Source organism: Brassica napus, chromosome C3 (genome assembly GCF_020379485.1).
Source record: "Brassica napus cultivar Da-Ae chromosome C3, Da-Ae, whole genome shotgun sequence".
In the NCBI taxonomy this organism is placed as follows: domain Eukaryota; kingdom Viridiplantae; phylum Streptophyta; class Magnoliopsida; order Brassicales; family Brassicaceae; genus Brassica; species Brassica napus.
In genome coordinates this window covers 17,229,491-17,246,967 of record NC_063446.1, presented here as the reverse complement: position 1 = coordinate 17,246,967, position 17,477 = coordinate 17,229,491, and the positions used below count along the sequence as shown (strand labels likewise).

General features: G+C 38.8%; 1 protein-coding gene across 1 annotated transcript; it reads left to right on the top strand.

Annotated features, from left to right (window-relative positions):
- Nucleotides 1-5,703: 5,703 nt before the first annotated feature.
- BNAC03G72760D lies at nucleotides 5,704-6,710 on the top strand. The gene has a single exon (XM_013877099.3). It carries the CDS (start codon nucleotides 6,069-6,071, stop codon nucleotides 6,525-6,527), a length of 459 nt encoding a protein of 152 aa, XP_013732553.1. The 5' UTR covers nucleotides 5,704-6,068; the 3' UTR covers nucleotides 6,528-6,710.
- The last annotated feature ends 10,767 nt before the right edge of the window (nucleotides 6,711-17,477 follow it).

The window sequence follows — 17,477 nt, the reverse complement described above, 5'->3', positions numbered from 1 at the left end:
AATCATTAAACTATCAAAAATTCATAAACCAACTACTGTATATAAACAAAAAATAGTTTATATTTACAATATTATTTATATACTAATTATATATCATATTTACTAATATTACTTTAAATTTATATAGTATTAAAATATATTGAGCCAAATTATTAAACTAGGTTTGACCGAGTCAAACCATATTGAACCATGAACCAAATATTTTCCGGCTCAGCTTCTGATCCGGTTTTAAATTGTATATATAAACTATTTTTTGAGTAATGACTCAAATATTCACAAATCTCAAATTTGAGTAATGGAATAAACTTTTGATGTTAAAAAAGAGACATCTACCTGAGGAAAAAAATAATTAGTCTATCAATACACACTAGGTGAGGGCTCATACCTTGCAAAACTTTTCATAAATTCAAATCGATCCATTTAGTAAATGGAAGTTAGTAAAAAATATGTAGTCGATGTAGGAGATGAGTTTCACCCCACTCAACTTAATTTGTATCGGGACTAGTCAAAAAACCTATTAAGAAGATAACAAACTGTAGAAGAATGAAGGCCCATCACAAACCGATGGTAAAGGATGACTTAACTCGTTTGATTAATGATTTCCTTTTCAATGGTATCATTGCACAATGACTAATTGACACAAACATATGTCTCATCCCGAAGAAGGAGAAACGTACTAAACTCAATTTAGTTCAATCAGTCTCTGTAATGTGAGCTATAAAATAATATCAAAAGTCTCTTATACCAAAGATCGAAGAAAGTGTTGCCAAACCGAATATCTGAAACAATTTTGCTGTTGGATGACAGAAATTCGATAATGTAATGATTGCACATGATATGTTTCATGCTATACGTACAAACCCATGAGAAAAAACAAGCGGATGGCTATTACGACAGACATGATAAAAACTGTATGACAAAATGGAACGAGATTTTATTACAGCTGTCATGTAAAAAGATGGGTTTTCAGATATGTGGGTTGAATGGATAATGCGGTGCGTAACTTTGTATAAAATGTCCTTTTAAATGGTCAGCAAAGAGGAAACATTGTCCCAAAATGGTACTAAGTCAAGGAGATCATATGTCTCATTTCATCTTTATTCTATGCTCGGAAATGCTCTTAACTTTTTTATATCATGCAGAGAGCCAAGGAAAAATAAATGGGATGTGTGTTTCACGTGCTACCCCTGGTATCACACCTTATCTTTGTTGATGATAGCCTTTTTATGTTGTAAGTCGGATCCTCATGAATGTGATGAAGTAATGAAAGCAATTAGACATATGGAAAGCCTCGAGCCAATGCATAAATTTTGAGAAATCACACTACCCTTTGGTAAAGAGGTGTCTGGAAATGTGAAGGGAATGATCAAATTTTCAACTGTAATAATTGATGAGGGTGGCATGGGATCATACTTGGAGATTACAGAGGATATTAGTGGATCAAAATGCAAACTCTTTTTTCCTAAAAGAGAGATTACAAAGTCAAGTAAATGGGTGGACTGCAAGGTAGTTATCAAAGGGAGGAAAGGAAATTCTAATAATGTGTATCGCGCTGGCCCTTACTTCTTGTGTAATGGCGACTTTTTTGCTCTCTTTTGAAAACTGTGAGAAGTTATCTAGTGCCACTACACAATTCTGATGGAGCTCAAACACTACAAGAAAACAGGGGGATTCTGATGGCCGAAATCGTCGGAAATTCGTCGGAATAGACCGATTCCGACGAATTTCCGACGAACCCGTCCGTCGGTATCGTTTCGTCGGAAAAAAAAAATTCGTCGGAATTTCGTCAGAACTTCCGACGACTTTCTGACGAATACCGAGAAACGTCATTCTGACGAACTTCCGACGATATTACGATGCGGACACACGAGACCAGAGTTCATCGGAAAAACTACGTACCGACGGAGAACGCTCCTCGGACAATTCCGACGTAGCGTGTTCCTCGGTGTATTCCGACGAACATTCGGCGTCGGAATATACCGACGGACAATGGTCGTCGGAATATACCGACGAACGTGGTTCGTCGGTATATTCCGACGAAATGTGGTTCGTCGGTACATTCTGACGGATATATGTCCGTCGGTATATTCCGACGACCCTGTCCGTCGGTATATACCAATTTTAAAAACGAATTAATTTTGCATTTTTATATATTTTTTGATATTAATAAATTAAAAAAATCAGAAATTTAAAACTAATAATATTATATAATTTAAATTCATACAAACCGAAATAGGAAAAAAACATTCAGAAAGTTTAAAATTCATACAAACCGAAATAGAAAAAAAAAATTCTGAAAGTTTTAAAAAGCCGAAATAAACTAAGATGAACTCGAAGACATCAAACGATCTAGCTTCTGCATAATCTCGGTGTTGAACTTCTTCTGGGATGCCAACTCAGCAAGGATAGTGGCATTCTCCGAACGGATAGTGGCATTCTCCGAACGGATAGTGGCATTCTCCGAAAGGATAGTGGTGTTCTGCTCCTCCAATGCCCCAATCCGTTCATCTTTGTCATGTAACTCCTCGAGAATCATGGGATCGGCATACGGAGCTTCCGAAGAAGATGCCGGATACGAAGAAGCATGACGGGCCAACCCAACTAAACGGCCTCCTTTCCTTTTAGGAACCGCCTACAAAAATATTTGAAGTAAGTAAATAGGGACAAGTAAGTAATCGACATTATAAAAAAAATATATTAATAAAAAAAATTACCTTTTCAACCATCTCATTTATTTGCAATAGAGACAGGTTGGTTGAAGCTCCCGTAGAGTCGCCGTCATCAGAGAGAGGCTGAGATTGAGTTGGAGAAACGGGAGATGCTCTCGTCGTGGGTTGGCCTCGTCGTGGGTTGGGTTGGAGAAACGGGAGATGTAACTTTAAAAAAAATACAAGTTAGCAAGTTAATTAAAGGAAAAAATATAACGGTACAAATAAAAAAAATACTAACCAAGTGCTATGGCCTCGTCGTGGGTTGGGTTGGAGAAACGGGAGATGCTCTCAACCTGGTTGTTGAACCAATAGATGAACCGGCATGACCCCCGGATCCTGTTGAGCAGCAGCGTGAGGGGCAGCGTGAGGGGCAGCGGAAGCTGGAGCGGGAATATATGCGGGAACCGAGTCATGAGACGATCCCGATGCACGGGAACTGCTCACCGAACTACGTCGAAGACGGGCTGCGGGGCGGGCTTCATCCTCGGCCCTAAAAAAAAAAATTAATACATCAAACATATTTTCAAATCATTTCTATTTTTAATGTTTTCATTTATATATTTACAAAAGGTTTTATAAACGTTTTTAAAAAAACTATTAAACCTTTTATTATACATAGTTTATTACTAGAAACTTATAAAAAATAATAAAAAAATTTAAAATTTTTTATTATACATGATTTATATATATATATATATGTATGTATACAAAATTATAAAAAATTTATAAATATAGAAAAATGTTGTTAAAAATTTATAAATGAAGAAAAATGTTGTTAAATATTTAAATATTTTTTTAAAAAATGTTTTATTATACATAGTTTAGTATACAAAGTTTTTTTCCATTTTTTCCAATGAATTTTTTTCTTAGGTAGTTTAAACTACCTAAGAAAAAAATTCATTGGAAAAAATGGAAAAAAACTTTGTATACTAAAACAGGAATGAGGTATTGAATTCTGTCAGATCCATGATTTCAATATTTCTTTATTGGAAAATGAACTGTGGATATTGGTTTAATTCCCAGAATCACTACTACCAAGGGTGTTGCGAGGCAAATATTATGACAAAGTTCGCCATTGTGATCAAACTCGATTGTACAATCCCTAATATGGTTGGATAAGCATTATGGCAGCGAAGCCATTAATAGCTATGGTAATAGGACATAAGGTGCATCCAGGAAATAAAATTAGAGTCGGGCATGATCCATGGATACCAACGATTATTGTATTATCCAACGATTATGGTAAGACATGGCAGAGCCATTCCAAGAGGATATCCCTTGAGTGTTCTTCTCGTTGGAGAACCAATTAATGAAATATAAGGTTATTAGAAAATTATGTTTCCTAGGAGGATATCCCTTTGATACATTCCTTGGCCATAAGTCAATCTCTACATCGCAAAATGTCTTGCGAGAGTTATACGGGTACACAGTCAAATCAGGGTATTGAATTGCTAGGAATATACTTGAAAAGGAAACAAATGTGATGTATTCATAAGCTAGCATAAAAAAATTCAATCCTTTTCTTGGAAGGTTAAAGCGCCGCATAAAATTCACCATCTTATGTGGCAAATCTTATCATGCACCTAGTTATAGCCATAAATTTAATATGTCGTCATATGAGATGTCATATTAACTCAAATGCGGAGTAGATGATGAATCCTTTAACATGCTACTTTTAAGTGTCTCTTAGCTATACAAACACGGGCCCTAGTAGAAACACCTTCCTCCCCGTTAGTATTCCACAGTTCGAGTGCATATACAAATACAAATTATCTCTTTTAGTGTAAGAACAACATTGAAGATCCAGAAATGGTTAGAAACTCTTACTCATGGATAATTTGATATATGTGGAAAAAGAAAAATGATAAATCATTTAGAGGAATCAACATGGATCCCTTGGAGACAGGTAGACATGGGGAATTAGAATACCAAACATGGTCTGAGGCTAATATTATAAGGATAGAAGTACATGAGGAACAACATAATATCTATCCAAGCCAAGAGATTTGTACAGTTGATGGATTATGGAAACATAACTCATTCTTAATGGTTGTGAATGTGTTTGGAAATGATCTACATGGCAAATTAAACTTCGGGGAGCTAAGAATCAAATGAGAAGATTGTCATTGATACATGTGGAGCCTGAGGCTCTTTCTTGGACTACAGATTGCATGCTACAATTATTGATGTGACAACATTTTGGTACTAATTGATACAAGAGACCGAAGCGTGCAGGGGCAAAGCAGGTTAATATTTGTTGGGCATGTGCACCCATAATAATATTATTACTTATAATTTTCTATACAAAATCATTACAACTTTGGTGTATGAGATGGCAAAAGTTGAGAATGCACTCCTAATAATTCAAGTTCGATGCTTACTTATATCTTATTTACATATTATAGCAATATGCATACATTAGATATTAGTTTCGCCCTTGTAAGCATGACCAAACTTCTTAACGAAGTTAAATGAGCTATAAGATTAAAAAGTAGATTTGTAGATTTCTCTATTGTTTATCATTTTTGTTTTGGAAACAACATGTGACATTCATTATCTAAGATATCAAGAGAATATCATACAGATTTGTATTATGTTGGCTGTTTTATTCTGATTTGGTTTGCCAAACAATGTCAAACTTGAATAATAGACTGAAGATAATCGTATATCTTTCCTCGTAGACCCATTGGAAGACTTTATCATACGAAAGTGATAAAGCAAATATATTTTTGTTTTGTCATTTGATTTTTTTTTCTTTTTTTTGTTATTTCAGTTTTGGATTAATGAATGGTCCTACACCGCTGGAAGTTCCACAAAAAAGAAAACAATCAGACAGATAGAAATTCAGGAGCTTTGATAAGCAAACGATTGGTGGGTTACTGTCGAGAAGAGAACTCCAAAATTGACTTTCTTCCAAACATCAGTTGCGTCATGTGTGGCCCAAATTTTTATTTTTAGTCATTTAGTTTTAGGAAAAAAGACCAAAATCTCAAATTCGTTATTTTCTATTTTTCCCTGACCAGACGTTTGGGAAAAATTCTTTCACTTCCACAGAAAATTCCAGCCAATTTCGAGAAAATCCATAGAAGTGCTATTATTGTTTCATCTGCACCCTCCCCTCCTCCTATTTCTATTTGTGATCCACCCTTTTTTGAAAAAATTCTCGTCCAGGGATCATCATGATTTGATTGGCAACTTAACCAGAATCAATGATGAATGACCTGAGCAAATACAGGTCAATTTTCACTAGATTCTATTTTCTTGGGGAAATCAAGTTTCTCTGAGACGGTTATCTTCCCTATCATCTGAAAGTCCCTGAGACTTTCGCCGCTCTCATCTCTCTCTCTCGGTTCGGGTATGACTCGTCACGTGATACTGACATCAGAAGAAAGAAACTCTCCACCGACCACGATGATCAAACACGCGGAGAGGAGGAAGGTGGGAGAGGTAGCCGGAGGAGCCGCAGCTGAGTGTGCGGCCGTGTGGTGTTGCGGTCCTTGCGCCGTGGTTAACCTAGTTGTTCTCGCTGTGTATAGAGTTCCCGCGGCCGTTTGTAAGAAAGCTTGGCGACAAACCAAACGGCAACGTTTTATGAGGAGACGACACGGTTTACTTGCGTCAGCGGCTGCCGAGAGCACCGTGCACGCTAGACTAAAGGAGGAAGATCCAACGGCTGAAATTGTTTTCGAAGAAAATGTAGTGAATGTCGAGTTAAACGACGTCGTCGTGCTTGAGGATGAGATGTTTGAACGTTTCTATGGGGCAGGATTTTGGAGAAGCCCGTCACAGAGGGACACATCATCAGGAAGTATATGATTTCTTTGTGAAAATATTAATAATTAATTTGATTTATATGTGATTCTTTAAAATTATCATGCGGGTATGTGAATAGGAGAAATGTAGTAATATTTATACATTGTTCGTTTTTGTTTCGTTCGATTTAAATATAACTACGTCTCAATTGGGATTTGGGGTGGCTTTTGCAGACCAAAAAGTTCATCTTTCATTATCTTTTAAGAACATGAATTGGATATAATTGAACCGTACGGTTTTGCGCTGGTCCGTGCTAACACAATCATATACATAAACCTTATGCTAACTATGTATATTGGCTATAATCGTGTCAGGAGAGACTCTGCTGCAGAGTTTAACAAAGTGTTTATCGTAAAGGGAATCTTCTGGACAATCCTAAGAGAACTAGAGACTATGACATAACTAATAGAAAAAAGAAAGAAAAGAAAGACATAACTAATAGATAACCTAGATCTATTTCAATTACTTTATCTAATAAAACCCTGAATTTTAAAAAGATGAGTAATGGTAAGAATTAAATTGTAGAATACGGAATTCACTGATGGCATAATGGTCCTAGAGAGTAGAGAATGCACAGATATTCAAGCAAATGGAACATAGTGCTACTAGAAATCCAACCTTGTTTGGTATGTACACAGTTAAATATGATCGTTGGCAATTTACTCATTTGAACGCACAGGAGGATGGCATCTTACAGTCCCCGGATTCATTAGAGCCCAAGACTGCAATTTGAAGAATTAGAATGTCTTCCTCTGGCAAATACTTTGAAAAGCAATGGCAGCTGAATTGATCCTCAAACACAGAGGTATAATTCGAGATGTGACATATAGATGATGTATAATAGAAGAAACTATTGAGCATCTATTGCTTTTGCTATTGTCATGTGCATGCTCTTTGTAATACAAAGTAAACAGTAAAAAGATAAGATTCAACTATATTGATCAAGAAATCCGGGACTACGACATATTGGTTAAGGAACCTTAGTTCTAACCGCCTACCTCTAAAGCTGATGTTAAGGATACTCGATATTCATCTCATTAATATGTCAATATTCTCTATATCATCTTTAGGAAGTTTCTGTAATTGTCAATACCTAGAACTCTCTACGGCTCTGTATATATTCCTCTTGTAACACATCATTAAGAAAGATATTACATTTACATGGTATCAGAGCAGGCTAAAACCCTCTTTTCTCAGTAGCCGCCAACCCTAATTCTTTTTTTCTCTCTTCACGATCTCTTTTCTTCCTACTCCTTTTCGCAAACTGGTTGGGAGTCTTCAGTACCTGCAATTCACGCGACCGGATATCTCGTATGCAGTTAACAGGTTATCTCAATTTATGCCCCGTCCAACTGATGCCCACTTGCAGGCTGCAAAACGAATACTGCGATATCTGCAAGCTACACCAGCCCATGGTATTTACTTCTCTGCGACCAACCCACTCTGTCTTCATGCCTTCAGTGACGCTGATTGGGCAGGCGATTCGGACGACTATGTCTCTACCAATGCCCACATTGTGTACTTAGGTAAGACACCGGTCGCATGGTCCTCAAAGAAACAGTCTGGTGTTGCCAGATCGAGCACTGAAGCAGAATACCGCTATGTTGCGAATACTTCTGCTGAGATTCGATGGATTTGCAATCTACTAACTGAACTTGGCATTTCTCTTACTGCTCCACCGGTCATCTACTGCGATAATCTCGGTGCTACATTTCTCTGTCACAACCCAGTGTTCCACTCTAGAATGAAACATGTAGCACTTGATTACCACTTCATCCGTGGTCAGATTCAACATGGAATGCTTCGTGTCTCACACGTCAACACCCGAGATCAGCTGGCTGATGCTCTCACCAAACCGCTGCCACGAAGCCGCTTCCACGAACTCTGTAACAAGATTGGAGTCGTCTCCGCCCCTCCATCTTGAGGGGGCGTGTTAAGGATACTCGATATTCATCTCATTAATATGTCAATATTCTCTATATCATCTTTAGGAAGTTTCTGTAATTGTCAATACCTAGAACTCTCTACGGCTCTGTATATATTCCTCTTGTAACACATCATTATTCAATAAGAAAGATATTACATTTACAGCTGAAACCTTGTATACTTCATCTCTTTGTCGAGAATTAGGTTAGATCCTTACATATCCTGAAATCAGAAAATATCTCCTTTAGTAGAAGTTTTCATTTTACCCAGAGGCAAGAGGAAAATCCAACCCAGAAGCCGGAAATCGTTTTGATATGCCCTAAAATAGGGAAGGATCACTCAATCGGACTAAGGGGACATGAACTCGCCAAAAGGGAGAACTGGTGGATTGAACGGTGACACAAGAAGTGCGGAAAGTCTCTTGATACTACCAGACTTCAGTTGTTGCTTGATATGACGCACAAGTGATAGACTATGGATTTGACCCATTTTCATCTATAGTTTATAGGTGTTTTGGCGGGAAAAACTATTCGGTTTAGTGGTTTTGGCGGGAAAACTCGGTTTTTGCGGAAAAACTCGGTTTTTTGTTTTTGGCGGGAAAACTAGGTTTTTCGGTTTCGGCGGGAAAACTCGTTTTTATTTTGACGGAAAAACTCGGTTTTTGGTTTTGTCGGGAAAACTCGATTTTTCGGTTTTGGCGGGAAAACTCGGTGTTTCGGTTTCGGCGGGAAAAATCGTTTTAGCGGGAAAATTGGGGTTTACGGTATTGGCGGGAAAACACCTTTGCGGTTTAGGCGGGAAAACTCGATTTTGCGGTTTTCAGTCGGAAAACTCGATTATACGGTTTTTGCGGGAAAAATCTGTTTTGCGGTTTTGGCGGAAAAACTCGGTTTTACGGTTTTGGCGGAAAACTTGGTTTTATGGTTTTGGCGGGAAAACTCGGTTTTGTGGTTTCGGCAGAAAAACTCGAATTTTCGGTTTCGGTGGAAAAATTCGTTTTTGGTTTTTGCGAGAAAATTTATTTTACGGTTTTGGCGGAAAAATTCATTTTTGGTTCTGACGAAAAAAAAAAACGTTTTTGCAAATTTTATATAATTTAATTAAAATGGTGAAAATCTATATATATAATTGAAAACTCATGTGTACACCATTATCCTTTTGTATTTACTCAACATAAATATGGGTTTTAAAATTAATACCCATAGTTGATCCAATTAATCTTAGATGGGTAAAAACCCAATCCATTATTAGTGGGTTTGGGTAAACCCATGGGTAATTACCCATGTTAACATCCCTAATCTTGTGGTAGTTCCTAAACTTATTCGTTCGCTACCTCCAGCAATTACATCACCTGAAGCTTCACCAGAAAGACATTTAGATTACACATGGATGCATGTTCTTAAATCTTAAAAAAAAATGTCAAACCTTCTTTTTTTATACAGTTGGAAAATGTTGTAGCTGAGCATTTTGTTGTCAGGAGTTGAATGCAAATCGACCACCGACACCAACCAGAGGATGCCCACAAACTCCAAATGACCGTGGCTCTCTTGCTTGGATATAGAACCACACAGAAATAGAAAGAGATATCAACGCAAGTGCTAAGTCTCAGTCTCAAAATCAAAACGCTGCAGTTTCAAGTCAGAAGATGACTGGGCATGCGAAGCCAATTCAAGCCCAAACAGAGAAGACCCAAACCGAGAAGATTCAAATCATGACTAGTCAACAAGCTGCAACGGCTAAGTCATGAGACGACAGAGACATAGCTCGAGAAGAGAAAAGAAGAGGAAAACAGATAGCGACGTGCAGTACGGAACCGCGTGGTGGTACTAAACTGTACAACCCGTTTGAGGCCCTTGGATTGCTAGAAGAAGAAGGGTGAAGACACGTCGATGATAGACTAGGGCTTTCATCATTTACTATATAAGTTTGTAATGAGATTAAGTTTGAAATAGAAACTGAGATTTCTTGAGTTCTTACATAATCTCATTACAAACTTATATAGTAAATGATGAAAGCCCTAGTCTATCATTGATGTGTCTTCATCCTTCTTCTTCTAGCGATCCAAGGGCCTCAAACGGGTTGTACAGTTTAGGACCACCACGCAGTTCCGTACTGCACGCCGCTATCTGTTTTCCTCTTCTTTTCTCTTCTCGAGCTAGATTTGAATCTTCTCGGTTTGGGTCTTCTCTGTTTGGGCTTGAATTGGCTTCGCAGGCCTTGAAACTGCAGCGTTTTGACTTTGAGACTGAGACTTAGCACTTGCGTTGATAAGAGAGACGCCCGTGTGAGATTGCATACTTCTCTTGATAAGCCGCCTCTTATTGATGATCCTCATGTTGTGTACATGTCCAACCAGAACCGCTATTGATCAACATTGTTCGATTGCGAGATGGATCACACTAAATATCGATGAGGGGTTTTGAGATATTGGGGGATATCACAGATCATGAAAGAGTTAAGAAGTCAAGTATATATGGATGGTTAGGGAGGCGCTGGGTGTAGAAGCTGGAAAACCGGATGAAAAGAAACGATATAATATAAACGATGTTAAGGAAAATATATAGACGATTCGAAACCGTAACGAAAATGAAAGCATGGAGTCGAGACGAATCTCTTTCCTTAACTCTTAATATTCGCTCCGTTAGTGCGACAGATCTGTACGAATATGAGTCCCAGGATAAAACCATGATAGGTTATCACGCAGCACTAGTGAAGAACCTCTACGAACTAACATTTCTACGAAACACTCTCTAGAACTTACGCTAAAGGATTTGCTGCTTTTGGTTGTGGAAAAACGTTCAAAAAATGAAGGAAGAGAGTCGATATATAAAGAGGAGACGAGGAGCGGTTTTTCGAAACTGTTGCCAACGTTTCCGAAAATCTCTCAAGGATCTCGGAGTGGAACGTTGAGAAACTTTCTCTGCAAGTTTCTCTCTTGTTGACTCGGTTCTGATCCATTTTGAACAGATAAACTTCGTGTCGTTTTTAGACAAACTACATGTAGTTTATACACAAATGTCATGCTGTTTTTTAGAAATGAAATGGCAAAAACGTTGAGCTTAACTTGGTCCAAAAAGAATCTTATTGGGCCGGAGGCCCAAGACCCAAGACCCAAGACCCAAGACCCAAGCCCAAGCCCACGCCCAAGCCCACGCCCAAGCCCACGCCCAAGCCCACGCCCAAGCCCACGCCCACGCCGAGCCGAGCCGAACCGGATGGCGGCGGCGGCGCGCGCGTGGGAAGCCTTCCTCTCTCTCTAAACTGTTTAAGCTCTCATAGTGAGAAGGCATATTTATATCACTCCAATTCTCTCCTCTTGGCCGATGTGGGACTCTTCCCCTTAGCCATCTTTCATTTACTTGACATTAACTTGGGTTTATTATATCTAAAGCCCATGTCATTTACATTCACAATTTAATTAAAGCCCAAAGGCATTTAATTAATCCAACAATCCCCCACATGAATAGAAATGACTCTAAACATATGCAGACTAAATGAAGACTCGATAGACTCTAAAAAACTATACTTATTCTAATCCTGACTAGACTAGACAGACTTATCGAGAGTGTTTGCGAAAAATTCACTGTGTTTGAGTTGGTGGCATTTTTAAGCCTTGAACCACTCATAGTTAATATCTGTCGGGTTTACTTTACCAGAAGGTGAACATGATGTCTTGAACCAACCGGTGTTTTATGTAGACCGAGACAACATGCATAACGCAGCTTCATTTTCACTACAAGAAAACATAATCTTAACGAGGGCGGTTTTCCTCGCTAATTCGTCGTAAAAAAGGCTTTACGACGAATTAGCGAGGAAACGCGTTTGCTCGTTACACGTCTGTCGTAACACATATTTCCTCGCTAATTCGTCGTAACTTAGCGAGGAATATATTTCGTCGTAAAGACGAAGTAGGACGATTCGTCGTAAAGACCACATCAATATTCCACGTAAGGACGTCGCTATAATACCTTGTAAATACCTGGAAAATAGTTCCTCGTAACCTACACGTAAATACCTTGAAAGAGTTTCCTCGCAAAATACACGTAACAACCACGAAATGATTTCCTCGTAAAATGGTCGTAAACTTTTCCTCGTTATTTCCTCGTAAATGATTCCTCGTAAACTACTCGTTAAATGTTTCTCGTCATTTCCTCGTAAGGTTTCCACGTAAAGAGGTCGTACATTGGCTACGAATTTACTTCGTTTTTATTATTTTACAGAATTTAAAAATATAATTAAAAAACAATTAAAATTATTTAATTAAATAATAAATTAAAATTCAAAATAAAAATAAATCAATATGAAAATATTTTATATATAAATAAGTTTTGAATTTATATAATACAACAACCAAAAAAAAAAACTAAGGGTCGTTCATCGCCCGGTAGAATTCATCACTCCTCCTCGTAACATCCGCCTCGTTATGTACGTCGGATGACTTGCCTTGAATGGGATGTTGTTGTCGCATGTTCCTCAACATGGACTCCCATTCCGGATTTGTGGCCGCAATAACGTCCAAGAAGCCCTCGACTCCACCCATACTAGATTTTGTCGCGGTCAACTCGTTACGCAGCTGAGCGAACTCTCTACGCAGCTCCGTGACTTCATCATCCCGTCGCTGACCATAAGACGATGTCGCTCTCGGAACATCGTTGACGGAACCAATACCCAACGTCCGTCCCTTTTTTTTAGGGACAACCTTAAAAACAAAAAATAAATATTGTAAGTAAAAATTTAAAGTTAAATTAAATGAATAATTAAAAATTAATTTTTTTGAAAATTTACCTCCTCGTAAATCTTATCCACTTCAAGTGTGGATAAGGTGACGGGTAATCCGTCGGTAGACTGCTGGGTCAGCTGAGTCTGGCGGTCTTCAACCCGAGCAACTACGTCGTTGTAGATTTGCTCGGACTTGCCATCTACAAATACGCCCGCCTTGTTCTTGTGGGTCCTCTCGTAAAGTTCCATAAGAGACGGGAGATGTCATGTCTCTTTAGCCTAAAAAACAGTAAAAAAAGTTAGAATAAATTAATATATGTATTAAAAAAATTATTTAATAAAATATTTAATTACCATTTCCAAACGGACACCGGCGTGGGGTTTTTGGCCCGTAGTGTGAAGCATCGGCCCGTTCCCGTGCTCATCGACCGTGTTACGGGAGTTAGAGCAAGCCTGGGCGATTCTAATGGAATCAGGAAGGCGCCAATAACGGATGAGGCCATCCCACACATCCGTGGTGAGCTCAGCGGGTTTGCCACGCTCATACCCCTTCACGATCCAGTCACCCTTCCAGTTGGAGACCGTGTCCAACAAGCGAACTTTCGCTTTCGCATTAAACTTCTTCCTCACCCTCTCAGTGATCCCCAAGGCCCAATTATATTTTTGCTGTTGGAAAAAATAAATTAACAATTAGTTTTTTAGAAAGTATATATATAAATCATGAAAAAATTAAAATATATATAATTAATTAATAGAAACTTACGGCGTAAATTTTGAACCACGTCTTTCTGACGTAGTGAGGCGTCTTACTCCAGTTTGGATGTGCCATGGAGAAGTAACCCTTGATCGTGTCGGTTACGTCCGATGCAAGACATCCGTCAACCCCCCACCTGGAAAATACAAATTTAAAATATAAATTATTTTTAATGTTATAAAAGAAATTTAAACGAATTAAAAAAAAAATTAATGCAACATACCACAACGTTCCGTCCGTTCGGTCTGGGTCGATGACTGGTAAACCTTCTCTGCCTGGCAGACTGAGAATGTCCTCTACAGTGTACTGCGAGTAAGGAGCACTCGGAGGCACCATCAGATCAGGATGAATATCGGCGACCATCGGAGGTGCCATCGGAGGAGGCACAGGAGGAGGCATCGGAGGAGGCACATGAGGAGCCGATGGTGCACTAGAAGAAGTAGACCCAGAGACTCTCTGAGTATACTGAGTCTCGGGGACAGTCTCCTGGCCCGAAGAACTGGGAGCGGAAGAAGAGGCCGGGTCTAAACGACAACCCGGCTCACCGAAGATCTCTCTGTAATGGGCTGTAAGTCTTCCTTTTCGAACCTGGGAAAAAAATGAAATTTTTAAAATTAACATCAACAATATATTTCCCAACATTATCCACCTAATCAACACTAAATAACATAAATCCGCAAACCTATCTAAATTCCCTATACTAACCACCTAATCTATCCTAAACTAACCAAATTAGAGAGGAATCAGAGAGACTTACCATTGCTACGAAATGGAGAGGAAGTAGAGAGGAAGTAGAGAGGAAAGAAAGAGTGAGCGCTCGGGTGTATATATAAGATTACATATCGTCGCAAATTCGTCGTAAGTTTACGACGAAATAGCGAGCAGTTACAAAGGCCCGTGTTTTTTTTTACGAGGAAATTGCGAGGAATCACAAAGGCCCGTGTTTTTGTTTACGAGGTATTAACGACGATTTTGCCTACGTGGAATTAACGAGGCTTGCTTTCCTATAAATATACCCACAACTCTCATTCTCAAACCACACATAAACTCCCAAATCACACACCTATCTGAAATCACATTCCTCAGCAAAATCATATTCAAATTATAAATATTTGAAAAAAATAGGAAAAGGATAAGATATTAGAATTCATGTGGGCGAGACTTACGTATTATAATTGCTGGAAGTCTTGCCACATGTTATTCTGATATTTTGATCCTTTTCCCTTTTTTCTAGTTTTTACACTACGAGGTATACCTGAATCTCTCATCCGAGGGTATGGAAGGAAGCTAACTTGGTCTGCTTGTGAAGCTAAGATGAAAGGCTCGAATTTGTTGTACCTTCGTCCACCGTTGACATCAACTACACCGAATTTGTTAGACCGAACACCTCTGTTGACGACGGGGTCGAACCATTCACATTTGAAGAGGACGCATTTCAGCTTCAGTATCCCTGGAAATTCGACTTCAATAATCTCCGTCAAGATCCCGTAGAAATCTGTTTCCCCTTTCACACATATTCCATAGTTACTGGTCGCCCGCTGTCTACCATAGTCATATGTATGAAAAGTATAGCCTCGTGTGAAATACATCTGTGATGTGGTGACCTTTACAAGTGGAGATTGAATTACTTCGTGTAACCACTTAGGATAATCTGCATCGTCGTCGTCATAATCAACCTGCAAAAATAAAGAGAATGTTAATGAAATACAGATAATTTATGAAAAAAACGTTTTAGTTAATACCTGATTCCGCAACCACTTAATGAAGTGTTGATCTTTCCTTTTGTCTACGTCACTTGTGGATATACCAGGAAATGTTTCTTCGACTTGAGAAACAAATAGGCTGTAAAATCACATTTTATAGGAATGAATCTCTCGCAATTATACAATTAATTATACTTATATGTGTTTCGAAGTGTCAATATATGTTACCTTTCAAAATAACGCATCAATGGATCTTCGCAATTGAGTAGAATATAGGTGTGTGCACTATGAGCGTCTTCTTCACTCGACCACCAAACCTCTTTAGACTTCCCACCGAGTCGCCCAATCTGGCTAAAGATGTCTGGAACACCAGCAACTGCATATGTTGGCGCAACACCACCATCATCATATCTTCTTGGAGCTCTTCTCCGTGTACGTACTTTTGACGCAAAGTAGTACGATGTGAAGTGAGAAACTTCTTCCGTCAAACTTCCAGCAATTATAGAACCTTCAACTTTGGCGAGGTTCTTTGTTTTTCCCTTCAAATATTTCATGGCTCGCTCATACTGATACATCCATCCGTAATGTACAGGTCCACGAAGCAATGCCTCATATGGGAGGTGGACAGCTAGATGCTCCATGACGTCAAAAAATCCGGGAGAAAATATCTTCTCCAAGTTGCACAATAAGATGGGAATGTTCTCCTGAAGCTGTTCCACAACTTCTTCTTTAAGAGTGCGTGTGCTCAGATCCCTGAAAAATGCTCCAATGCCTTTTATATTAAAAAAAAAATTAAACACATTGTTAGTCATATATTATTTTATAAATTATTGTGATATAATACACTACGTACCTGCAAGTGCTTCATGTACGTTTGTTGGAAGTAGCTCCGCAAATGCAAAGGGCAGTAGTCGTTGCATAAATACATGACAATCATGACTCTTCATCCCGGAGAACTTTTGACCCTTTTCAACACATCTAGAGAGATTCGAAACATACCCATCGGGGAACTTCACTTCTGATGCCACCCAGTTGAACAACACCGACTTTTTTTCTGAAGATAATCTGAATATCGGAACGGGAACTTGTCCATTGATTTTAATATGTAACTCGCTTCTTGAGCAAATATCCGGCAAGTCCAACCTCGATTTTATGTTGTCTTTTGTCTTCCCTGGGACATTCAATATTGTATTCATGATGTTCTCAAAGAAATTCTTCTCTATATGCATCACATCGAGGTTGTGGCGCAGAAGAAGATCCTTCCAATATGGCAACTCCCAAAATATACTCTTCTTGTGCCAGTTGTGATGAACACCGTAAGAATCTGGCATATTACGAGGGACATGCCAATTACCACCCCAACGAACTATTTCGTTAGCTCCGTAGTAGTCGATTTGCGCTTCAATTTGTTCTCCAGTTAGATATGGAGGAGGAGTGTCTCTCACAACCCTTTTGTGCCTAAACAAATTCTTGTTTCTTCGGTAAGGATGGCCAATGGGAAGAAATCGACGGTGACAATTAAACCAACTTGTCTTCCTACCATTCTTCAGTTGAAACGCATCTGTCGTTCCATTACAATATGGACAAGCTAGTCTCCCATGTGTAGTCCATCCAGACAACATCCCATAGGCAGGGAAATCACTTATGGTCCACAAAAGCATCGCTCGCATCGTAAAATTCATCTTCGTTGAACAGTCATACGTCCTCACCCCTGTTGACCACAAATCCTTCAACTCTTTTATCAGTGGTTGTAGGAAAACATCCAGGGACCTTTTTGGATGGTTCGGACCAGGTATTAATATGGTCAAGAATAGTAACTCCCGTTGCATGCACATCTCCGGTGGCAGGTTG

Coding starts and splice junctions, on each gene's coding strand:
- BNAC03G72760D (XM_013877099.3), top strand. CDS start 6,069: ATGACTCGTCACGTGATACTGACATCAGAAGAAAGAAACTCTCCACCG.